Source organism: Prionailurus bengalensis, chromosome A3, assembly GCF_016509475.1.
Source record: "Prionailurus bengalensis isolate Pbe53 chromosome A3, Fcat_Pben_1.1_paternal_pri, whole genome shotgun sequence".
Taxonomy (NCBI): Eukaryota; Metazoa; Chordata; class Mammalia; order Carnivora; family Felidae; genus Prionailurus; species Prionailurus bengalensis.
The window spans coordinates 115,236,252-115,262,577 of NC_057354.1; the positions used below are offsets into that span (position 1 = coordinate 115,236,252).

The 26,326-nt window shown below is 47.7% G+C and overlaps 1 protein-coding gene across 2 annotated transcripts in view; it reads left to right on the forward strand.

The window, feature by feature from the left end:
• Positions 1-24,353, forward strand: part of XDH (xanthine dehydrogenase) — a 59,052-nt gene extending 34,699 nt beyond the window's left edge. For both annotated transcript variants that reach the window (XM_043604204.1, XM_043604205.1), the window contains exons 18-36: positions 1,927-2,050; positions 3,904-4,023; positions 4,492-4,588; positions 5,563-5,687; positions 6,472-6,605; positions 7,024-7,111; positions 8,246-8,332; positions 11,736-11,927; positions 12,096-12,241; positions 13,030-13,111; positions 13,663-13,758; positions 15,043-15,171; positions 15,839-15,913; positions 17,415-17,467; positions 19,147-19,261; positions 20,283-20,348; positions 20,612-20,800; positions 22,092-22,268; positions 23,896-24,353. In XM_043604204.1, coding sequence (XP_043460139.1) covers positions 1,927-2,050; positions 3,904-4,023; positions 4,492-4,588; positions 5,563-5,687; positions 6,472-6,605; positions 7,024-7,111; positions 8,246-8,332; positions 11,736-11,927; positions 12,096-12,241; positions 13,030-13,111; positions 13,663-13,758; positions 15,043-15,171; positions 15,839-15,913; positions 17,415-17,467; positions 19,147-19,261; positions 20,283-20,348; positions 20,612-20,800; positions 22,092-22,268; positions 23,896-23,946 — 2,146 coding nt within the window. In that variant the 3' untranslated portion in view covers positions 23,947-24,353. The remainder of the gene's footprint in view (positions 1-1,926; positions 2,051-3,903; positions 4,024-4,491; positions 4,589-5,562; positions 5,688-6,471; positions 6,606-7,023; positions 7,112-8,245; positions 8,333-11,735; positions 11,928-12,095; positions 12,242-13,029; positions 13,112-13,662; positions 13,759-15,042; positions 15,172-15,838; positions 15,914-17,414; positions 17,468-19,146; positions 19,262-20,282; positions 20,349-20,611; positions 20,801-22,091; positions 22,269-23,895) is intronic.
• Positions 24,354-26,326: the final 1,973 nt, after the last annotated feature.

Sequence of the window (26,326 nt, forward strand, 5' to 3'; positions counted from 1 at the left end):
AGGCAGGGGCCAGAACAGGAGAGCCTCGGAATGCTGAACCGGGACATTGCACTTGAGCCAAAAAGCAGTGAGGAGCTTTTAACAGGAGCAGGTCAACTCTGCACTTTGATATTGGGCTAAACTTCAATGCAGTATTTCAGGAGAACTGGAGTCAGCACTAAGGGGAAGAGCGTGGCCTTAGAGTCAGACCGACCCGGGATTGAGTCTCTGTTCCAGTGTTTACCAGCTGTGACGTTGGCCTGGGATGCCTAAGCTCGCAGTTTCTCTATTCATAGCCGGGTGTTTTCATGATGATCAGTGACAGAGTCTGCAAAGGACCTAGCAGAGAAGAGCCACCCGTGCCTGTCTGTTGAATTTGGGAAGCCCAAATGACAAGCATCGCCACCTCTATAATAATACTAATACCCAACACTCATGTGGCACTTAATATTTGCTGCGGCCTTTAAAGCATTTTACATACATTGGCACCTTTACTCCTCACACCAACCCTACAGGCAGGTCCTATTATGATCCCCTCAGCTTCCAGATGAGGAAGCTGAGGCCCAAGGGTGGTAAGTTACGTGCCCGAGGGCACAGAGTTGGTAAGCAGCCAAGCGGGAGTTTGAAGCCAGGCAGCATTAGCAGCTGAGCTGTGCTGCCTCTTGATGTTCAGGCCAGAGACTGCATTGATCTCCTGGTGGGCATCAGACACATATCCTGTTGAACAGAGCAGCTAGGAGAAACCCTCCCTTGGGCCCTGCCACTGCTTGGATTAGAGATCCCATCTCCCCATCACTGGTTTTTCCCTCTGCCACTCCTAGCTGCCTGGAGACAGGCTCCACGAATGATAACCTAGACACCGAGAAAACTTAACAGGTAGGTAAAGTCTTCCAGTTCTCTGAAAAAAACTGTTTCAGATGATGTGGTTGCCATCTCTAGGGTAAATTCATCTGCTTTATCCTTGTCTTGAGCCCACACTGACCACACTGGCCACGATCCACATTGTCTATGTTCTTTGCTCCATCTGAGCGATGTGTGAATGGATGGAGGAGGGTGGGGGGCTCTGTAGTAATGGCAATGACCTGGGCTTTCCCGGCTGCGTGCACTTGGAAAGAAGCGAGGACCTGGCTTTGGCTCTTCATAACCTAACCTCAGTCCTAATCCCACCTACGTTGCTCTCTGGCTGGGTGACTTGGTAAAGCTGCTCAATTTCCCTGAGCCTGAGTTGTCCCAAATGTAGAAGGAGGATAATGATGATGACGTTCTGGGCTCTGGTGAGGTTTGCCTGTTGGAAGTTGCTTGGCTCTTCAGAGTGGTTTCCATACCTTTCTGTGAGGTGCCTCTGCTCTATCTCCTCTTGGGCGCCCGGGCCAGAGTGAGCAGAACATAGTTGAGACTGTTATTAGTGAAAGAGTTTCCAGGTGTTCTCCCTCTCGAGGCTGATGATGGCCGGGCTGCCCTGCTCTTCTGGGATAGCTTCATGAAGGTGGGGAGGCAAATTTGGCTGTGTGACGATGTTCAGGGACATTCGGTCATGGTGCAGCAAGGGCCCAAAAGTGCTGATTCTGTGTGGGTGTTAGCTGTGATGTGGGTGTGAGCTGGAGCTCTCAAGAGTAAATGCTACTCACTGTGATGTGGTTCCATAGTAGAAGGTCCATGGGGGTGGGCCTGTCCTGTTCATTTTCTGTTCTCCGCAGCACTCAGCATGGTGGCCTTCACAGGGTACGTATTTCATGAGCGTTTGCAGAATAGGATAGGGTAGGATAGCCTATGGAATGTAGGATAGGATAGAATAGAGAATCTGGAAAGGATAGCATAGACTAGTGGATGGAGAAGGAAGGAATTTGAGTGGAGGAAAAATCAACATGAGGACAGTGGTATCCAGTTGGTGGTGGGTCTTCTGCTTCAGTTTCCCGCCTGGGCCCCTCACTGTGCTCATTCTTGCAGGTCCATAGATACTTCAGAAGCTCAGAAGGTGCCAGGGTTTGTCTGCTTTATCTCTGCTGATGATGTTCCCGGGAGTAATATAACTGGAATTGGTAATGATGAAATGGTGTTTGCAAAGGATAAGGTATGTGTTGGATTTTGTTTTTAGATATGAAGTTAGTGGAATGGGAACGTGAGTTTTAGTTTGTGCTCATTCCTCCAAATCCCTAATCTTCAAAAGATTACACATTGGTACATACTGTGGCCTTCATCGTGCAGGGCGATCAGTACAGGGATGGAATCAGTCTGGTGGCACTTTTAACTTTCACTTAGTGTTTACTTGTTTGTTTCATTGTTGGCGGCTTGTTGCACATGTTAGGATGACTCCAAGACAAACTGGTATTAAAACAAGACTGGTGATTATTTTTTAAACTGACAGTTAGGTTCTTCAGGGGATAAATAACTCCTTTGTGAAAAGAAAATAAAAAATATGGTAAACACACTACCAGAATAAAAATCACAGTACTGTCACTATGTGTATTGAAAATTCACTTATACGAAAATTCATCTATTGCTGTCAAGCATATATGAAGTTTTGACACACACAGGCACACACACATGTTTCGAAACTTTCAGGGTGGAAGTCACTTGACAATTAAAAAAAATTTTTTTTTCAACGTTTATTTATTTTTGGGACAGAGAGAGACAGAGCATGAACGGGGGAGGGGCAGAGAGCGAGGGAGACACAGAATCGGAAACAGGCTCCAGGCTCTGAGCCATCAGCCCAGAGCCTGACGCGGGGCTCGAACTCCCGGACCGTGAGATCGTGACCTGGCTGAAGTCGGATTCTTAACCTACTGCGCCACCCAGGCGCCCCATCACTTGACAATTTTAATACAGTTCAAATGCAAATTGGAGATGAGTTGGCGTTGCCTAAGGGCATATTCACTTTATTATTAATGTACAAGAGAAAGAGAGAATCAAAAACTACAACTATGAGACACAAGAACTCCATTTAACAAGAGAACAAATTGCTTCTGAAAATTTCGAGACCCTCTAAGACTACTGCTAACATGATGGTTAGTGAGAATTAGCTGGGATAAACCACCACAGCCCAATCAATTAAGTTAACAACTCAACTGGGTCCTCAAGAGATAACTATCAGAGACAGTATAGCTTTCCACTGTCAGAAACCTCATATTGCAAAGTGATGAGTTGGACAATTTTTTTTGGTTCATGTTTGGGGAGTTTTTGGAAGAAAAATGCCTCTGAAGGAATGGAATCATTAAGTGGTGAGAAAATGACAATCATTGTTCTGAAAATCTAACAAAAAACTGGTTTATTTATCAAGTCTGAGAACCAGAATTTGGGAAGTACTGCTTCTGGGCATCTAGATGAAGTGTAAGACATGATTGCTGCCTTTGAGATGCTTTGGTGTAAATCTGGAAACAGAAATTCAAAGGGAGAGGGGTGCTAGAAAGAATATGGAACCGGAAGCCAGGGCCTGAGATTTAGTCATGGTCTATTAATGAGCCAAGGCAAGATCATGATCTTGCCTTCTGGGTCTGCGTCTCTTCACCTGAAGAACAAGGGTGTTGGAGTGCATATGAGTTAGCAAATAGACATCAAGTTTCCATACCTCCCATTCTGCTGCTCATGGCGTCATGACTAATCAATCACCACTGTCTATCCTGGGCAACTTCTCAACAAGCTGCCAGCGGTCAATCATGAAATTGGTCCCTGAGATAAATCGAGTTTGCCATCTTGATACTCGTGATCTCCAAGTCCTAGTCCAGTTCCACTACTTCTAAATCCTCAATGAAGAAGCACATAATCCCAAACAGTAGGACAAAGACATGCCAAGACCCCAGAGGCATTCCTGAATGTCCCTTAAGGAAACTGTGGGGGCAAGGACTTCCTTCGCCTTTTGGGCAATCCAAAATCGTTTGCTTCATGAGGAATGCATTATATACTTTAACAGTTTGGCTCGGTTCCCAGGTGACTTGCATTGGGCACATCATTGGTGCTGTGGTCACCGACACCCGAGAACATGCCCAGAGAGCCGCTCAAGCAGTGAGAATCACCTATGAAGATCTTCCAGCCATTATCACAATAGAGGTAACTGAGAAAGGACTGCATGGGGAGGGGTGAGCCCCCTGTCCCTGGAGACACCTTTACTGGGATACTTTAGAGGGGGTTCCAGCAGCAGATGGGATTCAATTAGACAGGAAGAGGTAAACCCTTCAGCCCCAGGATTGTGTGGTCTTCAGAAAACTTCCCCATCATGATCTCAGACTCAGTCTGCCAGAGGCCAGACTAGGTCCCTTCTTCCAATGCCAGCTCCCGTTGGTTCCTTGAGGGACTCTACTTTTCCTCAAGATCCAAGCGTGTCCAACTATCTCTGAGGAAATGGAGGCACATGGCCCCAGGCTACATGCAAGCTTACTTGAAGCCTGTGTAAGACCCTCGTACAGATGCCTATGTGAGAAGAGGGAGGGAGGTTCCAACAGCCTCTCTTCCCCCTGGTGGGAAATAACCTTTCTTTTCCTGAAAGTCTGGTTACTGAATCGTCTTTGTGGTCCTCAGGATGCTATAGCAAAAGACTCCTTTTATGAGCCCGAGGTGAAGATAGAGAAAGGAAACCTCACCAAGGGGTTTTCGGAAGCAGACAACATTGTTTCAGGTACGGCCGTGCCATACAGTCCTGGGGTATGGGCTGGCCCTGGTTTATGAATTAAATTCAAGAGCTGGACCTTGAGTCCTGGAGCAGGGGAGTGAATTTTTAACAGAAGAGTCCTCCTGATGTTTGTAGCAAAATAGTGGACAGTTGGCAGGGAAAGACCCTCTCTCATTTTTTTAAAATTTAAATGTTTATTTTTGAGAGAGAGAGAGAGAGAGAGAGAGAGAGAGAGAGAGCATAGGCTGGGGAGGGGGAGAGAGAGAGGGAGACACAGATTCGGAAGCGGGCTCCAGGCTCTGAGCTGTCTGCACAGAGCCCTACGAGGGGCTCTAACTCACCAACCAGGATATCATGACTTGAGCTGAAGTAATTCTTCATTGACTGAGCCACCCAGGTGCCCCTAGACCCTCTGCCATCTTAATGTCCACCTCCTGTCTCCAGGTTACATATGTGTATGTGGTTCTGGGTAGCTGGGAGTGTGTCAAATTTAGAAGGCTGTCCGGGGAATTAGTGGCTACAGGTCCTGGCCCTCCCTGTGGGCCTGCGGGGCACCCATCTGCTGGTGACATCCCTTTGGGTATTGTTTCCTACATTGTCCATAGTGTATTTCTAAGCCACTGGTGAGTCACCTCTCCAACTGGCCAGATACCTTCCGTTCCAGAAGATGCTCTCATATTTAGCTTTTCAGTCACATCTGTTAAATCCTTCTTTACCATTCTCCAAATTTTACCAAACAGTTCAAGGTCTGCAGTGAAAGAAAGCTTCATGCCTGATACATTTTGGTATCATTCTGGTTTCTTTGTTGGGGTGGGAGATTTGGCTCCCGCAGGTGGCTAAGGCTTTGAGACCCTTTTCACCCCTGCTGGGAACCTAGAGGTACCTGTGTGTGAGCAGCTGGTTGCTTCCCAGGGCCCTGGGGAAGTGCACTCTCCTTCAGCAAACTCTGGATCACCATGGGGGTCACATTGCCTCCCCAGGCGAGTTGTACATTGGTGGCCAAGAGCACTTCTACCTGGAGACTCACTGCACCATCGCTGTCCCCAAAGGCGAGGCAGGGGAGATGGAGCTCTTTGTGTCTACACAGAACACCACGAAGACCCAGGTACCGTCCTGTGGGTCAGCTCCAGGGCCTGGGCATGGCACTGGGGAGCTTCTGGCCAACTAGGAGTTGGTGATGTAGGACATGGAAAAAGGGAGATCTGGGCTGGTCCAGAAGGGGATCTGAGGGTAGTGGTCCTGGAGCCAGACCCTATCAACCAACAAGCTGGTGTCACTGAGTTGTGACATAACCTTTCTTGGTTTCCTCTTCCATATAATGGGCCTGGTAGGGTGTTGTAATGACTAGTTGTTTACTACTTGGATGGCATCTAATAAGAGTTGGTTTTTATTTTTCCAGTGAGATATGGCCTTGGTCAAATCATATCCGATCTCAGGCTCCTCATCTGTAAAACGTGGGTGATGGGTTTAGTGATCGCCACAGAGACCACTAAATTATCTGTGGCAGCTCAAATATGGCGGCTCCCCATTTCTCTATTGCTGGTAAGGCGACAGTACTGGCCAGCATTTTGGGCAGCTGGTCCTACCCCCACAACTCACCAGTTCTTGGCTGGATGAAATGAACTTTGGATCTGAAAGTCTGCTGTGGCCAGCCGCTGACCCCCCTTGCTAGAAACAAGTGTCTGAATTCAGTCTGCAGTGACTAATGAGTGTTAGACTCCAGCACCTCGAGATCAAGGGCTGCCTGGGGAGATGAGGGGGATTCAGGAATCAAGGAATTTCAGAATTGACGGCACTAATTAGGCTTGTGGAGGGCGGGTGGCTCTAGGTCAGGGTGAGGTAAGTCCAGATGATGTGTTCAGTGCAAGTAATTTTTCTTTTGTCCACAGAGCTTTGTTGCAAACATGTTGGGGGTTCCGGCAAACCGGATTTTGGTCCGGGTGAAGAGAATGGGAGGAGGCTTTGGAGGGAAAGAGACCCGGAGCACTGTGGTATCCATGGCAGTGGCTCTGGCTGCATACAAGTGAGTCCCCCTAGCCAGCTCAGAGAAGGAGAATAAGCATGCCTCTGCCAAGAAGGCTTTCTAGATTTTTCCCTTTTAGAAGTAGATTTCCCTTGCTTTGAATTTTCACAGCCTTCTGCTTTTAGAACTCTTGGGCATTGGGGTGAGGGTAACACCATCTGTTTCTTTGTGTTCCATGCATGGATCCATGTTTAGCCTCCCCTGCCTGCGTGTGAGGGCCCTCAAGGCAAGGACACACATCATATCCTTACATTCCCCATGTGTCCAGCAGCTTTATTTCTAGACAGTGAAGCAACCCAGCCCCAGTCTGCTTGTGCGCCAGGTGGAAGAAGAAGTCTCCCTTGCTTCCTCCCTGAGACCCAAAGACTGGGGTGTTGCAGAAGCTCCCAGGCTTCTAACCTTCTGATGCCTCCCTTAGGACGGGCCGCCCCGTGCGCTGCATGCTGGATCGTGACGAGGACATGCTGATAACTGGTGGCAGACATCCCTTCTTGGCCAGATACAAGGTTCTAGTTGTCGGGAGCTATGTCGGGGCGGAAGGGGAATGCCATTTCCCTGGGAAACCTGTAGGTGAAGATCCAGGGATCCTGGGATGTACTCTTATGTTTTTCACGTATGCTTGTAGAAGTTCAAAGAAGAAATAGCAATGAGAAAAATTTAAATCTGCCAACAGCAAATAGAAAGGTGAGGCTGGCCGGCCACCTCCCTAGTGAGGTCACAGCGTGGTGTTTACACCTTTTGTTAATTTTCTCTGCCCCATACCTAGTCTTTCTCCTCTCGGGGTCAGAAGCATGAGTTTTCAGCAGCCCTGTGATAAATCCCTCCTGCACAATGACCTAATGTGTTCATAGCCAGATGCAAAGATCAGAATGACTACTTTGTAATTTACAGTGAGAAATAAAGCTTCCAGGTTGTTAGGGTGGGCACCTGCTCCACCAGACCAGGGGTGGCGGTCCCTTTGCTGAGTCTCTGTGGATGACCAGCATCCTGTCCCTCTAAACACTAGTACAACCTGACAGATCCCAGTCTGGGAGCCCTTTCTCTCCATTAGGTGGCTTTGAACATCCCCCTGTGACCTCTTCTCGTTTTGTTTCATGATTGAACTCCCCCAAAGGGATTATATTTCCCTTCTTCCCAAATTCTTGCAGACCTGAAGAAAGTCCCAGGTCCTTACTTATGAAACGGCCTATAAAATTTGTTCTGATGGCTACCTAAGGTCAGGGATGTGAAAGCATATTCCTGCTTGTTGTGCACCTTCCTGTTTGTTGTGCACATTCCTGGTTGCTGTGGCTTGCTGGCCAAAATGTGTGAGGCATATCTCCAGTATCTCTCTGTTTCTCTTCCCGGCTCTCCCCTTTCTGCTTCCTCACTCCCTCTCGTAGAACCAGAGCCAGTGGTACTAGTTTCTAGGTAGAAGAAAGGGGGAGCATGGGGAGAGGGTGTGTCCAGGGTTGAGGACCCATGGAGTGTCACTGGAGAGATGTCAGGTCCTCTCTCCTTCACCTGTTAGCTCCGGTGACTTTGTTTTCACGGTATGATGTCTTGTTCTTTCTGCTTCCTCCAGGTAGCATAAGTGGGAGAAGATGACTCAGGTTAGGTGGAGGAAGGGGCTATCGAGAACTCACTCCTGTTTTCATCAGGTTGGCTTCATGAAGACTGGGAGGGTTGTGGCTCTGAAGGTGGAGCATTACAGCAATGCGGGGAACACACTGGATCTCTCCCAGTATGTAAGTAGGGTGCGCACCTGCATCTGGGGGAGTGACTGGGAGGTCATGGGTGGGCCCCACAGCCCCATAGGTACAGGCCTCCTCACTTCCTGCCTAGGACTATTGCAGTAGCCTCCCCATTGGTCTCCACCTTCAGGCTCTCCACCCCTGGTTAAATTCTAAAGCACAGAGATAATCCTATTACTTTTCTGATTGGAAATTCTTCCTTTGGGGTGTTGGGTGGCACAGTCAGTTAAGCATCATCGGATTTCACCTCAGGTCATGATCTCACGGTCTGAGATCGAGTCTTGCATCAAAAAAAAAAAAAAAAAAATCATAGTAATAATAAAAAGAAAAGGAAATCCTTCCTTATTTTTCAGATATTTTGCCAAGCAAGCCAAATGACTTACAAAACTTTATGCAGATTATGGTGACATTGTGTATATGTGTCTGTAAAATGAAAATATACCTCTGTTATACATATATATACACATATATATGTATATATTTGTATTATATATATCTATATATATATCTCTCTATATATATAGATATATATATAATGATGTGCATGGAAAATTCCAAAAGAACATACGCTAAACAGTGATTAGATGGGATGAAGGTGGGGGGATCACTCACTATCATTTTCTGTGTAACACATTTTCGTGGTGTTTGAATTTTAAGTAATGAATTTCTTTCTTCTTTTATTTGGTAACAGTTTCAGTGAAATATACAATTTAAGGGTTTTTAGTAAATATTAAGAATTATGTAACCATCATCATACTGTAGTTTTCGAACACTTCCATTACCTGAACGTGATCTGCTTCCATCACTCCCGTTCTCACCCGCTACCCAGCCCAGACATCCACCAATCTACTTTCTGTCTTTATAGATTGTCCTCTTGTAGTCTATTCATATAAACAGACTCATACACTGTGTAATCTTTTGTGTTTGACTTTTTTTCTCAGGTTCAATTATTTATTTATAGTTTTATTTATTTAAGTGATCTCTACACCCAATGTGGGGCTCAAACTCACAACCCGGAGATCAAGAGTCGCACGTTCCTCTGACTGAGCCAGCCAGACGCCCCTCAGGATAATATTTTAAGATTCCTTAGTCCTTAATTCTTTTGTCTTGATAATATTTCATTATATGGATAGGCCATTTTTTGTTTTCTACTCACCACTGAAGAGACTTTTGAGTTGTTTCTAGTTTTCAGCTTTTATGGATAAGGCTACATTGAACATTCTCATACTAGTCTTGTATAGACATGAAATTGTGTTAATTTGTGTTAACTTTGTGTTAATTTTGAAATTAGCAGTTACTTTTGTGGTATTACTTTTTATAATTTTTTTAAATACGAATTTTACCATACTAGGTACAAACGTGTAGAATTGTCTTATAAAAGTCAGTCAGACATTTCGGGGCAAACAGAAGTTCCTGTTAGCCCCCACTCCCCATGCCATTCCTCCTTGCTAGGGGCTAACTGGTTCCATTATAAAACTTCACACTTCAGATGCAGTGTAAAAACTGCTCAAAGAAAGCAACACATTTAGTCTTCTCACCATTTGCAACCTGGACCTCTTGGTGTTTTGGAAAAATCAGGTTGAAAAAGATACAGTGCTTGTCCCCAAAGATCTTAGAAGCTTTTAAATCCAATCCAGCGAACATTTATTGAACGCCTAGGGTGGCAACATAAAGAAGAATAGATGGCATTGTTTCTGCCCCGGGAGGATCATGGTATGGTGGGGAGACAGATAATAAAAGACAAAATGAAATAGAAGTACGAGTTAGAGTGCTAAGGGAAAGCAAAAACGGAATTAATTGAGACATACTCAAAACATCTAGGATGACTAAGACTAAAATAATCAAGGGCACAAAAAACAGCCTGTCTGAGAGAGAGAATATACATGGGGAAGTAAACCAAACCCAAAATGAAACGAACAAATAAAAGCTGCCATTGACCTCATCAGGAAGATGAGTTATTACACCTTCAAGAAAGAATAGGAGGCCATAAACATGAAGCATTTGGAGAATAAAAACTAACTCTGGTGAGATAAAACTCTGAAAGCAAAAGGGTTGAAAGACACTTCAACAAATCTCTCCAAACAAAAGAAAAAAAATACAGAAAAATTGGAAAGAAAATACAACGAAATTCGAGGACTAGTCCAGGAGACCCAAACGATAGAAGTTTCAGGGAGAAAGAATGGAAACAAGAGAGAGGAGGAAACTATCAAGAAGTTACTCAAGAAATCTCCCGAAACTAATGGGCATACATTTTAAGATTAAAAGAGGCCATCCAGTAACAAGCACAATGAGGGAAAATAGAACTATGCTAAGTTATATCACTGTGAACTTGGAGAAACCTGGAGATAAAGATTTTACAACTTGCAGGGAGGAGAAAAACACAACTATTTCCAAGAACTGGAAAGACATCAATTGGATTTGTCAATACTGGAGAGCTCGAATGCACTACCAAAATGCCTTCAGAATGTTGAGGGAAACTGGAAAACCTAATTCCAACCAAGAATCCTATATATATCCAAATCATTAGTTAAGGGTAAGAGTAGAAGAAAGACATTTCAGACATGCAAGTTTCAAAAATGTACTCCATGAAGTATTAGACTCTTTATACTACTTGCCATACAACTTCAATGGCAAAAGAAACTGCTTTAAAAAGAATTCAAGGGTGCCTGGGTGGCTCAGTCGGTTAAGCGTTCGACTTTGGCTCAGGACATGATCTCGTGGTCTGTGAGTTTGAGCCCTGCATTGGCTCTGTGCTGACAGCTCTGAGCCTGGAGCCTGCTTCAGATTCTGTCTCCCTCTCTCTTCCCCTCCCCCACTTGTGCTCTGTCTCTCTATCACTCAAGAAAATAAATAAACATTAAAAAATTAAAAGTAATTCATAAAATCACCGCTTTTTTAATTTCTTTTTTTATAGAGGCAACTGACCAGTCCTAACTGGGGAGTCTGGGAAGGGCTTCCCCAGGGAGGAACTGAATGAGGATGTTAGTAGATGGGAAAGGTGCAGGGGAGGGCGGGCATGTCAGGTGAGAGTAACATGTAGTCAGAAGAGAGGAAAAAATATATTGGGGAAAAGTCATAAAGAGTCTTGAGTTCCATGCTGAAAGATGTATGAACTTTACTCCGAAGAGATTAAGTGCCATTTTTAAGCAAGAGGTTGACACGAAATGACCTTATGTTGTAGTTTGAGGCAGAGATTAGAGGAGGGAGAGACACAGAGGCCAGGAGCCCAGTAAGGAGTCTGTTGCAGTACCAGAGAAGAAATAATTTGGGCCTGAGGAGGAGCAGTGACCAGTGGGGCTGGAAAGGCAAGGATGGGTGCAGCCCTCAACATCCCTTTCTTGAGGAGCCAATGAAATCGGTGCACTGCTGTCTCCCATTTTGGTTTCCTCTGCTGCAGATAATGGAACGAGCTCTCTTCCACATGGACAACAGTTACAACGTCCCCAACATCCAGGGCACTGGGCGAATATGCAAGACCAACCTGCCCTCCAACACGGCCTTCAGGGGCTTTGGGGGGCCCCAGGCAATGCTCATTGCTGAGCATTGGATGAGTGAAGTCGCAGTGACCTGTGGGCTGCCGGCAGAGGAGGTAAGCTGGGAATTTGGTGGCACAGGTTAACCTACTTTGAGGGGACAGTGATTTGTGTCTTGGGCATTTCCCATGGGGGCAGAGGAGAGGGGTTGGATCCTTAACTTTAGGTTGTATCCGTTCATCTCTTGCCACCAACAAGGCCTCAGTGTCTCTCTCCTTGCAAAGGTGCGAAGGAAAAACATGTATAAGGAAGGGGACCTGACCCACTTCAACCAGAAGCTTGAGGGGTTCACCTTGTTCAGGTGCTGGGATGAATGCCTAGCAAGCTCTCAGTATCATGCCCGGAAGAGGGAGGTTGACAAGTTCAACGAGTAAGCACCGGGAGGGGAGGAGTCTGATATTCTGGCATTCTTTCAGGTTTCATGTTCCACAGCCCATTTGCCATACTCAGAATACCAAGCTAGTAAGGTGCTTGAGGGTGTTGAGTTTGCTGACCCACTCCCAGCCATTTCTTAAGATACTCAAATGATTTGTTCAGCCTGGGGGCAGATGGGCATATACAGCCTGCTCTCAGTATAGCCCATCAATATGGTTCACCTTTACACTCATCTGCTGTTGGAGCACACCAGCAGAGGACTAAGAATACCACAGTTATACAGTGGCCTCTAGCATGAATCTATCACTGTGACCTTAAAGTCACTCCATCTCCTTGGGCCCCAGTTTCAGCATCTGCAAAGTGGGGGTATTTACACCGGCCCTGTTTCCTCACTGAGGTACCCAGAAAACCAAACAGAAAGCATAGAGGAAGTGTTACCACTATCATCAGTGAGTGTCATAAGTGACTGTCTTCCATGGTCACAGTCCAAGGTCACCAGGGCACCCTGACTCTGCCTGAGCTCCATTCTGGGAGGAAGTGATGATACTTTCAAGTGCAGATGCTCAGGGTTGGGTCCCCCTTCAGTGCAGCTGAAGAACACAAATTGCACCCCTTTTTCATTTGGTTTACCCAACTGGGGCACAACTCAGTTATGATAAGTATCATGTGGGCTGCTCCAAGGATGCCTTGTTCCAGCTTTACAAAGATGTTGACTGAAACTACATCTGAGCTGACACAACCATGATAGAAAATGTTCTATGAGAATCTTCCTTTTTTCTCCAGGGAGAATTGTTGGAAGAAGAGAGGGTTGTCCATAATTCCTACCAAGTATGGAGTAAGCTTCGCTATTCCTTTTTTAAATCAGGTAATTGCCTTATATAATTTTGTGCCTCTCCACTGGGCTGGGGCCCCATTTCCCCCTCTGTCTGCACTATCACATGGGAATGGCCATTGTGGCTGGTACCAGAGCAGAGTGGAGGGGCTCTCTGCTGTTTAAATGGACTTGAACTTGCATATCCCTATTTGTCCAGGATGTCACAGGTCAGTGAAGGCAGCACGAGGCTCAGAGATCTGAGGTCAACTCTCAGGTCTCCTTCTTCCTGACTGAAGGGCTACAGACAGCTACTCTGCCTTTCTGATCCTATGGCTTCATCTAAGAATGAGCACAAAGACATTTGACCTCCTTCCTTCTGTGGAAGACACACAGAAAGAGAGAGAGTGGAAATTTTTCGGGAACTATTGAAGGGCTACATGATTAAATCACAAGATTCACGGTGCTTTAATTTGAGTCTGAGGCTTTAATCCAAATGCTGCTTCCAGTTTTCTTTCTCCTGGGCTCCAGAAATATTGGCCCCAAGCATCTGGCTGAGTTAGGATTGACCCAATTTTGTGTTTGGAATCCTTCTCTTCCTGTAGGCAGGAGCCCTGGTTCACGTGTATACAGATGGCTCTGTGCTGCTGACCCATGGAGGCACTGAGATGGGCCAAGGCCTTCACACCAAGATGGTCCAGGTGAGCAGCCTGCACATGGGGGGGGGGGGGGTGTCCTCTCCGACATCATGGCATCCACGTGAGGGAGGACGCTATGAGCAAATGAGTGGCGGCACACCTTAGAAGCGGAAGCCGCCTCAACTGTGGTCGGTCCCAGCTCTGCTGCCCATTTTCGTGTGACCTCAGGCAAGTCTTCTCCCCTCTCGGCCTCTGTGTCTTCCTCTGTGCAAAGTGGTTGGCCAGGTGACCACTTCCGTTACCCACATTCTAGGGCCGTGGGGTTGTGTTGGTTTACAAGTTGCTCGGGAGCTTCTTGGGAGTAATCTGAAACTGGCCCCTGTACTCAGAGGGCAGAGGCAGACAGAAAAAAGAGGCCCAGGTTGGCAGGTCACAGTTTTAAGATGCAAAGGGAACTTACCTGAGAGGCTTGCCTTGGGTGGCAGCAAGACAAATGGATCCCTACCCCCGCCCACCATATCTTAAAAGTTTGTAGGGAGAGAGGCCTCAACTGGGTTTAGCCAAGGTACTGTGCAGGTGTTCTCAATCCCACGTCATCATCTCGAGGCTGTGTCATAGAAGCAGCCCCTGGGAGCCAGAAAGGCAAGCAGAACCCACATTCCAAGGACAGGGGAAGTGGTGAGGAGCCTCTGATCCTTTGAGTCAGGCTCATGGGTCAACTGGTGGTCACATTTAAAACAAATAAAAGGTTATTTATTTATTTCGAGAGAGATAGAGCATGAGCAACGGAGGGACTAAGAGAGAGGGAGATAGAGTTCTGCACTGTCAGTGTGCAGAGCCTGACTTGGGGCTTGAACACATGAACTGTGAGATCATGACCTGTGCTGAAACCAGGAGTAAGACGCTTAACCAACTGAGCCCTGGGGAGCCCCCTGGTTGGTCACATATTTTTGGTGACCTTCCCTAACACTGTGTAAGAGGCTGTGTTGTGTGTATAAAGGCTTCCCCTACACAGAGGAGCTAGGACATTGGAACTGGAGTAGAGTTGGAACACCTGCTTAGCTCACAGACTGGCCAGAGTAGATTTTTCAAAAAGCCAAGGTTAGCTTTAGAAAGGCACTGCTAGTCACCATTAGGTTTATGAATTTTTTTATTGCAGCAAAATCACTCCATAAAGTTTTGCTTCCAATTGAGACAGATATAAGAACATCCCAGTCTCAATAAGCTTATAGCTTATAAAATTATTTTATTGCCGGTAATGGTGAACCTGAAACGGTCTTGGGGAGAAGGCAACCAAGCCCCATGCCAAGCCTTCCCTGAGAAAGTGATGTGGTCTCCTTTTCTCAGGTGGCCAGCAGAACACTGAAAATCCCCACCTCTAAGATTTACATCAGCGAGACAAGCACGAACACCGTGCCTAACACCTCTCCCACAGCTGCCTCTGTCAGCACTGACCTCAACGGACAGGCCGTCTATGTAAGGAGCCTGGGGAGCCAGCAGAGCTGAGGGCCAGTCAAGGGCTTTGGGCCCAGAAAGCTCACTGGGGTGGAAGCTGGAATGGTCCTTATAGGTGCTTTGGCTGTGGCCATGCCTTTGGCTGTCTTATCCAAGAGAATGCTGTTCCTCCCAATACCAAGTTGAAAGAGAGGCCTAAAAGCCACAATCACTTCTGTCAAAGTCAAGAAGGATGAGAGTAGGATGGGGAGGAGATTTGGAGAGTCCCAAGGGGCATTCTGGAAAGACATACTCCCCAGTGTTAGAACTGGCCACAAGACCATGGACTGAAATTGGAATTCGTATTTGCAGCTGGCCGCGTCCCACCAACTTACTTCTCTTTCCACATAGGGTTGTAATTAACAGAGGAGTTTGATGGGAGAAGTCAGTTCCTTTGGGTTCCCTCAAATATTTCATCTTCTGTAGCCTAAGAACCGGGTGTTCTCCCAGCAAGGGCCAATGCCAGTTCCTGTGGCAGGGTCCTGGAGTGGAAGCCACCCAGTCATTCTTAAGACGGTGGCAAGACTCTTTGAGTGGCACCTTGGGCACAGCATTACTTGGAGGTAGCCTTGCTGAGGCCCTTGGGATTTGGCCTGGGCCAGGAAATACGGAAGACTGATATGTCTGGTGTGTGGGCATGTGTTCTTAGGAAGCTTGTCAGACCATTCTGAAAAGGCTGGAACCCTTCAAGAAAAAGAATCCCAGTGGCTCCTGGGAAGACTGGGTAAGTCTGAGCTGATCCAACGTGCTTTTGAAGAGGAGAGAAATTAAAGGCAGGTTCTCTGTCCCTGCCGCAGCAGGAATAGGTCACGATCTAGGCCCAGAGGCAGAGAAGCTGAGTGGTCCGTAGGGTTTCACAGCACAAGTAAATGCTCCACCTTGCTGGGCCCCTTTCTCCATGGTTCTCATAGTGGAGGGAAGGCACTGGAGGAGAACTTCTGAGCCAGGATCTTGACAACCCCATGGCGACTGGGGGTTTGGCTGCCCTGAGTCTGAGAAGGTAGGGCGACCGCTGAAGGTGCCTGACTCGGGCCTGGTTCCATACCCCGCTTGTCCTGAGGCTTGAGGAGTCTGGTTTTCCTCAAACCTGCTCTCAGAGGGCTGCTTCGCAGCACTTCCCCTTCCTCAGCTCTGGAGTCTGGGTCCACTGAGGCTCCATCTGTGAAGGAGTGGGGAAAAAGACATTTCCCAAGAGTTTATATCCTTCCTGTGGTTTTACAAGTGGCAGGCAAGCCACTCTTCTCATCACAAGAATGAGCCCAGTTCTCTGGTTTCTGGTTTGGTGCCTGTGTGTCGGGAACCCTCAGAGGGAAGCGTTAAGGAAGTCTCTCTCTGGGGGCAGGCGGGGGGCTTCATCTCTTCCAACAAGCAGACATCTCAGTGGCAGCCCTGCTTTACCATCTCCCAGAGTAGAGCTGGGGTGGGAAAGTGAGCACAGTGGGAACATAGAAACTGAGCCCACACCTGACCCACCTCAGATTGTACTAGTCTCCCTCCATAGACTCAAAGAAAATAAGCTATTTTTCTCAGACCCACTCACCTTACTGTGCCGCACGTGACCTCTACTTCCCTTCCTACACTCACAGATACCGCACACATAAATACCCCATGAATGTAGGTTGACTTTGGTAGTTTGGATTTTTAGCATGGAGACCCAGAGAGGCAAACTTGAGCTGGCCGTTGAGGGGAGAAAATTATTGGGACAAGTACAATGCAGGAACCACACGAATGGAGGTGAAGAGGTGTGGGGACAAGGAAGGACTAACATACATCAGTATGGCTGGCATGGCGATGACGCGTGGGCAACATAAAGCCAGAGAGAGGATTGGGGTCCTTAATGTGAAGCATTTGCTCTATGGACAGTGGGGAGTCAGCTAAAGTTGTAGAGTAGGGGAGTGATGTAGGCAGTATGGTATGTTAAGATGCTCACTGTGATTGGGTTGGGCTACCCGGCAGCGTGGGGAGGCTACGTGATGGGGGAAGACCAGTTAAGAGGCTACTGTAGCCCCCCAGCCTTCCAATGGCGGGGACCTAGTGCAGGTGAGAGCACAGTGTGGTCACCCAGTGCAGTGAGAATGTGAGGCAGGGTGTGGAAGCGAGGACCACCGGTACAAATAGTTGGTCAGCTTCCGGAGGAGGAGGGGAAGCTCATGAAATCTTAGTGCTGGGTCAGGGATTCTGGCACCCATGCTAAGCCCTTCCTGTTGTCTCTTTCCTCTCCTCAGGTCACAGCTGCCTACCTGGACGCAGTGAGCTTGTCTGCTACCGGGTTTTATAAGTAAGGACAATGCTGCTGTCACCCACCTCACAAACTGTGGTCATCCTAGCCTCTGAAGTCCCTTCCCGCACCAAATGCTCTCAGCCTTTGGTCAGGAGAGAGCAGTCCCACCGAGACGCTTCAGTGGACTTGTGTCAATTTCAATTGAAAGATGCTCTGAAATACCTGGCATTGCCAACCTATGTGCCAATGAGGCAAAAGCATGAGCTGCCATTAAGAGAAGACCTGTGTTCTAGTTCTGGTCTTAAAGTGTACCATTCCATTTGGAGAAATGAGGGATTCTCTCTGAGCCCTTTTCCTCATTTACGACGTGGTGGGACCATCCTCCCTCGGCATTCCCCTAGACCCAGGGCTGTCTGCTGTGTGGCGTTACCCTTGTGTGTTAGTTACTCTGCTGTGTGCGTTGGCTTTCTTTACGGAGGCTTTCCTGGGACAGAAAGAGAGGAAGATTTAGAACACGTGGTCTCGTTCCAAAGCGCAGAGTTCAGGGGAACTTGACGTGGGACTTGGAAAAGAGCACACGCCTTCTGCTACTTTGAACTCCAGTAGCAGTACGAAGAGCTAGAGACCCCGCCCAGTTGATGTAAAGGCTGGAAGAAGATGCGATCCAATTTGCTATCTCCCATAATGTTCTAGTTTTCTCTGGAGAATTTAATTAGGACCTTTTCTTTCACAGATCAGTGTGTTTGGAAAAAAAGTTCAGTATGCATTTTAGGCAAGGTCACGTTTTGCCAGTGCTCCCTGGGTTATGTGACATTTGACCTGCACAGGCAGAGATTAGAGCAGATGTTCGTGTTCGTTCCGTTGTCAGAGTTGGTAAGACTGGGTAGGATACAGGAACACCCAGGTGAAGATGATGACCTCAGAGGTCAAAGGAGGTGGTGGGTTCTCCTGGGAGAAGCCTTTTCCCTCAGCTACGAGTTGGTTTTGTTTTCATGCAGATTCCAATCCCTTCAGCTCACGTTATTTCTGTGTCATGCATAGAAAAACAGAGGGGCAGAGTACTGTGAACTCCAGGTGGGAGAATATGCACGCACACACGTGTGGCTCGTGTGAACTTAGAATTGTATAAGATACTCAGGATCAAAGAAGAATAACGTAGAAGACAGCATCTGCTTTTATGAATAGCACTTTCCCCGAATCATTTGTTGACAGCGAGAAGGGGCCAGTAGCCGAGGAGAAATGCAGGCAAGGGGTTAAAGGTACACCCAGGCTGACATGAGATGCTGACCTTAACTCTCCCCTGGAGAAAGGTGAGCAGCCCAGGAGGTGGCACGGGCAGGGGCTTTGGTTCTGAGAGCTTGAACTCTAATCCAACAGTTCCTTTGGGTGTGGTTTTCGTGTCCTTTGTGAGCTTGGGCAAATGTGCCACCTGCTTCTACCACATAGAGGCGGGCACACGGATACTATACACCCCTGGGCTGTACAGAAGGCGTCACATAAGGGCCATTGGAAGATCCTAGCAGACATGAAGCAAGAAACTCTGGAATACCTGGGTTTCATTAACAGGTCCAAAATATTAAAAAGACGTGGACTCTTTTGAAGGGCAGCTGAATGAAAAAATAAAACCTGTGGAGTCTTAGGATTTTGTGGGACAAGCTGTGTGTGTGTGTGTGTGTGTAGGTGGGGGGGCATGTTAATCTTAATACATATGCAGTGTTTTCTGTTGTCTCCTCCAGAACACCCAGCCTTGGCTACAGCTTTGAGACGAACTCTGGGAATCCCTTCCACTACTTCAGCTATGGGGTGGCTTGCTCTGAAGTGGAAATCGACTGCTTAACAGGGGATCATAAAGTAAGAAGTTTGCAAAATCTTAGTACTAAGTTAGGGGAAAGAGAAGAGAAACAAGTGAGTTGCAAACATCAAGAACCAATAGAGACACACTTTCTGGCTGGGAGAATAATGTGTGATGTCACAGCCTGGCAAACTTCCGACGAAGGACCAGAGAGTAAATATTTGAGGCTTTCTGGGCCACAAAGACTCTGCCTCAACTACTCAATTCCATCACTGTAGCACAAGATCAGCCATAGATGTATGCAAACAAATGGGCATGGCTGTGTTCCAGTATGATGTGATTTGTGCACACTGAATGTGAATTTCTCCTAGTTTTCACATGTCGCGACATATTCTTATTTTTGTCAGTCATCTAAAACCGTAAACACCATTGGGGCACCTGGGTGGCTCAGTCAGTTAATGTCCGGCTTGGGCTCAGGTCATGATGTCACGGTTGATGGATTTGGACCCCACATTTGGCTCTGTGCTAATAGCTCAGAGCCTGGAGCCTGCTTCAGACTCTGTGTCTCCCTCTCTCTCTATCCCTGCCCTGCTCGTACTCTGTCTGTCTCTCTCTCACAAATAAACAAAACATGCCAAAAATTGTAAGAAAATGTAAACACCATAATTAGCTCACAGGGCCTACAGAAACAGGGCACAGACTGGAATCAGCCTGTGGAATGTAGTTTGTTGTCCCCTTCCTTACACTATCTGTCCAGACTCAGGTTCCAAGTCCCAGGAGCCTGGGAACCAGCCTTCCTGCTCATGGGTGTGTGTGTGTGTGTCCACAGTTCCTTCTGATCTCCTGAAGAGTATGACCACTCCCTTCCCCTGCCTAGTGGTCACAGACTCAAACCTTATTATTCACGATACCAGTGCAGACTGACAGGGATAGGAGCACCCTGCCTGAGCATGCCCGGGGCACGCTGCTTCTGAAAGTCCTATCTGGGTTGACACAATAATTTAAGGGTCACTGAGCCCCATCTATCATTCCGCACATTCCTTTTTTCTCACACGGATTGTATTTTGCCATCCACTTTAGAACCTCCGCACAGATATTGTCATGGATGTCGGCTCCAGTCTGAACCCTGCCATTGATATTGGACAGGTAAGGCACATGGGTGACCAGGGTGGTCATGGACTTGGCCAACCTTCAGTGCTAATGCCTTCGCTCTGCCTACACCACTGCCTGGCGAAGGCCCAGATAGCTGATCCCAGGTCGGGCAGGAGCCAGCTGGGCTGTCTGCAGAGGGCTGTTTTCAGCTTCTTTCCACACCCACTCCCTGTGGGGCTTGGCGTCTATTGTGGGAAGCGGTATCTGTCCTTGGGGAGGGGTAGGCAGAGTGGCCACGGTCTCTGTCTGGCCTGCAGGTAGAAGGGGCGTTTGTCCAGGGCCTTGGCCTGTTCACCCTGGAGGAGCTGCACTACTCCCCGGAGGGGAGCCTGCACACCCGTGGCCCCAGCACCTACAAGATCCCTGCGTTTGGCAGCATCCCCAGTGAGTTCAGGGTGTCGCTGCTCCGTGACTGTCCCAACAAGAAGGCCATCTATGCGTCCAAGGTACTGTTGCCCTGGGTCTGCACTGTAGGAGGACATGGGGTAAGACCCACCTACCGCGTGGGTCTGCAGGGGCCTTGTCTGGAAGAGACCAGGGTGCTTGACACGAGTTTTGGCGAGGATGGTGGAGCGATGGTCAGTCCCTGCCTGGGAAAAAGAAAACTGGGATGACACCAGCTCTGTGTGGTCAAAGCCAGCTCCTTTGGGCGCACTCGGAGAAATGCCTTTAATCCAGTCCTGTAGGTCAAGTCCTGACTGACATCTATGTCTCAGGTGTGCATCTTGAGCTTGGTCCTAAAGAGGACCCCACAGGTACACACCCGTCCCTGTTATCCCTTAAAAATAGCACATTCACTGCAGATGGGGCAATACTTCTGTGCAAACTCTTGTGCCTCCTTCAGTGGCTGGCACCTGACTTGAAACTCGATCTGCATGCTTCAAGGATTAGAATCATCCCTTATTTCCTCCCGGTCCCTAGTAATTGTGAAAAATGGTTGAAAATCCCGTAAGCTGATTGATACAGTCCTAATCAAAGAAGGAAAACACGTAATCACTTGTAACCAGTGAAACATACCCATTTGTTCCTTTCATGATTTACTTCACCGTGGTTGGGTCTGGGACACTTTGTGATCTCACCATCGACTCTCATGCTTTAGCATGCCTTGGGATCATGCAGGCTCACAAAAAGAAATACATTTTGGTGAGACCTGTCCCTAGAAATTTGATTCAGGAGGGCTGGAGTAGGACCCTGCAACATCAATTTTAATAAGCATCTCTAGTGTTTTTGATACATGGAATTTCTGGTCAGTGCTTTGGGGGAACAAAACCAACTCTGCTAGAAAATGTTCAATTCCTATTGGTCGTGATGCCTAGATTCCAGACGACGCTGTAAGTATAATTAGGGTGCCTACAAGTATAATTAAGGTGCCTGTAAATGTGGGTGTCAGAGTTGCAGGTAGAGGATTCCCCCAGCCTTATAACTGCGAGGAAAGGGTCCAAATTCATGTCAGACACTTTGTCCATAAAATATAATTATTTAAAACAGCTTTGAATGGTACATTTTTTTGCATGGTGTCATCAGAGAAAAGTGACACAGTAAGAGTTGAGAACGCCATCGAGGTTGAGTCATTTACCAGATTGATTGTTCTCAGCCCTGAAGAATTATGAGCAGCCTTCCTGTCTTGCTGGCCGTGGCCCGCTGGGGCTGGCTGGGGTTCCTGGCATCTCCAGCCCTCCTGGCGCAGAGGCTGGGGTCCTGTTGCCTGACTCCCTGTCCTGCGCTCTCTCCGCCCAGGCTGTCGGCGAACCGCCCCTCTTCCTGGCAGCCTCCATCTTCTTCGCCATCAAGGATGCCATCCGTGCAGCTCGAGCTGGGAACCCGGATTGTAAGACGAAGAAGCTTTTCCAGCTAAACAGCCCCGCCACCCCGGAGAAGATCCGCAACGCCTGCGTGGACCAGTTCACCAGGCTGGTATGAGGCCCCTCGAGCACCCACTCCGTTGGGGGGAGGCCGGGCAGAGGCAGCCCATGCAGAGAGGAGAGCGGGATGCCAGGCTCTCTGTCCACTGGGCAGCTTTGGGCCCTCGCTGCCTTCCTTGTGCCGTTGAGGCACCCCCTCGATCTTGCTGGAAAAGAGCAAGAAATGAAGTTTGTAGCTGGGCTTTCTTAGAGGAAAGAGGGCTCTTTGGTGCACAGCTGTCAACCACAGATTTAATTTTTTCCCTTGAAGATGAGGGTGATGGGTAACCGTCCAGAAGAGCCTAGTCTTTAGCGTCCATCACTAGCACTTTGGGGACCCTTCTTTGCGAAAGCCACCGTGTGAGTGCTGTGGAGACAGAGACAAAAAGCGGAGTTAAGGAATTGATTAGATGCACCACGTTCGTTCTGCGATGACTACATGCCATACCGATGCTGGCACACACGGATGCCCACAGAGACTTTGTGGTCTTTTAGGAAACCAGCTAATTGTATTTTGCGGTGGCTGGTTACGACTTTAGTGTATGTAGCAGCATGTAGGAGGAATTCTATGGTCTTTGGAGCATGGGAAGCGCTTCCATGATACTTGTAGTGCACAACGCCTGGCCACAGAGGACCATGCAGGGACAGGTTCTTCCCCTGTTGCCTCTGAGTTGTGCTGAAGTGGGCTCCGCCCACACAGGACCCTCCAACTGCCTTTGCAACAGCAGCTTCTGTTGAGTTAGCAGAGCCAGATTCTTCCTGATAACCCAAGTTGGATTTCCTCCTGGGTATTTGTGGAAGATTTGTTGGGCCTTTTTGGTTTAGAGGTGAAATGGGTACTCGTGGACCAAAAGGGTTCCAGGCATGGGAGGTTGCGGGAGAGTCTTGAAAGCAGGCCAATCTGCCTTTTCAGGCTCAGCACCAAGGGTGAGGGAGACCGAGGGGTCCCCAGGTAGGCTACTGTCATCTGCCAATAGCTTTAGCTGTGGGGTAAGACCACCAGACCACATGTCGAGTTTCCAGGCAGTGAGGATGCCCACAACTCTGCAGCAACCTTCCCACAGCCCAGAACCTTCTCACCATGGCCACATGCTGACAGTTTCCCAAACCCCTTCCCCGGGAGATGAGGTGCTGCCTGGCTCCCGATAAGCTTACCCAGGTGGCCAAGTTAGCTCCTTGAAAAGAGTCTGATGCAGAACTCATTGATTTAATGAAGCCCTCCAGGTCTGGGACCTAAAGCACAGATTCTGACCCAAGCCCCTTTGCTCTGTTATAACACACCAGTGAGTTAAATCCCTGCAGCAGGTTTGCATGAGTAACTGATTCTATGACCCAACCATGATTTCAGGGACTGTGTGTAGCACGTGTGAAGGGACCACTTCCGTATTTGGTCATTCCTGTGGCTTCGGGGCCTACTAGAGTGCCTCCCACATGGGAAGTGCTTGGCGAAACTAAAGGAATGGCTAGGCAGTTAGGGGGCCCTGCCCTGTGGGCACTCCCAACAGCTGAGACTGCAGAGGGATGGCTGGCCTTGGAATGGTGGCCGGCAGTGGTGGGAGGTGGCATGGGCATCTGAGTGGGCAATGTGTCCTGTGCTATGGGAAGACCCTGGTGATGAGTTTTCTATCATTCCTTCCTAGTGTGTCACTGGCACTGCAGAAAGCTGTAAGCCCTGGTCTGTGAGGGTCTGACGACAAAGCCCCCAGCAGAGGCTGCTTATTATGCGTGGGAGTTTCCATGGAGCATGAGACATGCCTGCAGAACATGATCTATACATGTCATGGGGTGGCGGTGCTGTGAGTCATCAGGATGATGTGTGGAAGCACACGGAATGCATTGGAAGATTTTGTTTTGTTTTCGCTGAAGATTTTGATCAAAAATATGGTTTGCAAACATAATGATAAGCAAATTCAGAACTCTTAGGCCCATGTGGCTAATATGCAATGAGAATCTTTGTATGTCTGCTTTAATCATGTATGTCAAATAGGTGTACGTGCTGTGTCCCAGCTCACAGGCAAGGCTGTATAGCCTCCAGTGCTGATAGTGTCTGTCCTTCAAAGAAGATGCCCCCCCAGCCTCTGGAAGCTTCCATCCTAAACCAGAAAGTCTTCCCTTCAAACCAATGAACATCACATTATAACCGCTGACCCATAGTCAACTTTGCAATGGGACAGTGGGGTGAGATTCAAATCCCTAGCCACCTTTGATCATTGAAGAGAATAGACACTGAAACGAATTCAAGGTTAATCTAACCTTGTTCAGAGGCAGCAAGGAAATTATTCTATACCATCCAAAGCCGACCAACACATTTACTGAGCACCTACAATGTGCTAGGTTTCTTTCTCTTCCCCTTTGTACAGTAAAAGAAATCAGGTTTAAAATGTTTCACTCGAGGGGCTCCTGGGTGGCTCAGTTGGTTAAACGTCTGATTCTTGATTTCGGCTCAGGTCATGTCACAGCTGGTGAGATCGAGCCCCGCGCCGGGCTCTGTGCTGACAGTGCACAGAGCCTGATTGGGATATTCTCCCTCTCTCTCTCCCTCTGTCTCTGCCTCTCCCATGTGCATGTTCTCTCTGTCTCTCGAAACCAATAAACTTTATAAAAAATTAAAAATCTTCATTTGTTGCCAGAGTAATTTCCATTTAGAAATCATGCTACCAAAATCAAGATCAACCCGAAGAATCACAGTCAAGAAGCCTGGGTTCTCATCCCAGCGGCGTCTCTATCTGTGTGACCTCAGTCTGTCACTTCTCTTTTCTGTGCTTTTCCTTACTCTAGAAGGAAAGAACTGGACTGGACTAATCTCTAAGGCCTTCCCTGGCTCTGAAAGTCTATAAATATACGACCCGAAAACTCCAGTTACATAAGGGATCTGCAGCTATCAGAGACATGGCTCCCTTACTGTGATGTGACATCTGGGCTTATTGAACTCTGCTTCGATTCTCCCAAGTTCTAGAACTTGGTAAAGAGCACAGGAGAGGAGCAAGCATCCCTCTAGCTGTTCCCACAGGTGATTTTGTCGCTGTATGGTGCTGGGTGAACGATGTGACATCATCCTGCGCCTTCACTGCTCCAAACACCCAACCTTGTCCCAGATGGGGCCATGGCTCTGGCCACGGAGGGAGAAGAGGGGAAACCATACAGTTGAGCCCAGCGCTTGATGCCACTAAGAAATGAAATGGTCGACTGGTTGGCATGTGAGAAATGCTTATTAACCATCATGATCTCACCAAATGTGAATATCTGCCATATCTTAGCCAGTCTTCATTTCTAGAGAACACAGGCACACAAAACACTCACACACGTGCCCACACACTACACACACACACTTTCTTACAAAATTCCTTTCCTCAGAATAGTCTAGATATGCCAGCCATGTTATAGCACAGTTAAAAGTGAGGAACATTTTGTTTTATTTTATTTTATTTTATTTTATTTTATTTTATATGTAATTTCTTGTCAAATTGGTTTCCATACAACAATCAGTGCTCATCCCAACAGGTACCCTCCTCAATGCCCATCACCCATTTTCCCCTCACCCCCCCCCCCACCAACCCTCAGTTTGTTCTCAGTATTTAAGAGTCTCTTATAGTTTGCCTCCTTCCCTCTCTGTAACTCCCCCCCCCCCACCATTCTCCTCCCCCCGGTCTTCTGTGGAGTTTCTCAGGATCCACATATGAGTGAAAACATATGGTATCTGTCTTTCTTTCCTGACTTATTTCACTCAGCATAACACTCTCCGGTTCCATCCACATTGCTACAAATGGCCAGATTTCATTCTTTAAAAGTGAGGAACAGTTTAAGTTGAACTACTAGTTCCATGGAGATCCATGCAGGTCCGTTTCATTGACTATCTGGAATGTTCTAGAACATTAGGACAGTAGCCCAAGATGGAGATGTGTCAGCTGTTATTAGCCAGGCTGTAAGCACTGGATAATGACTGTGAATTCTCTCCTGAGCTTAGCAACAGAGGCAAGGCAGGGTGGTTAAGAAAATCAAACAAGCGAGCGCTCTGTGCGCTGTACATCACTGTTATGCCGAGGTGGTGTTCTCAGACACCTGGCCTTGCCC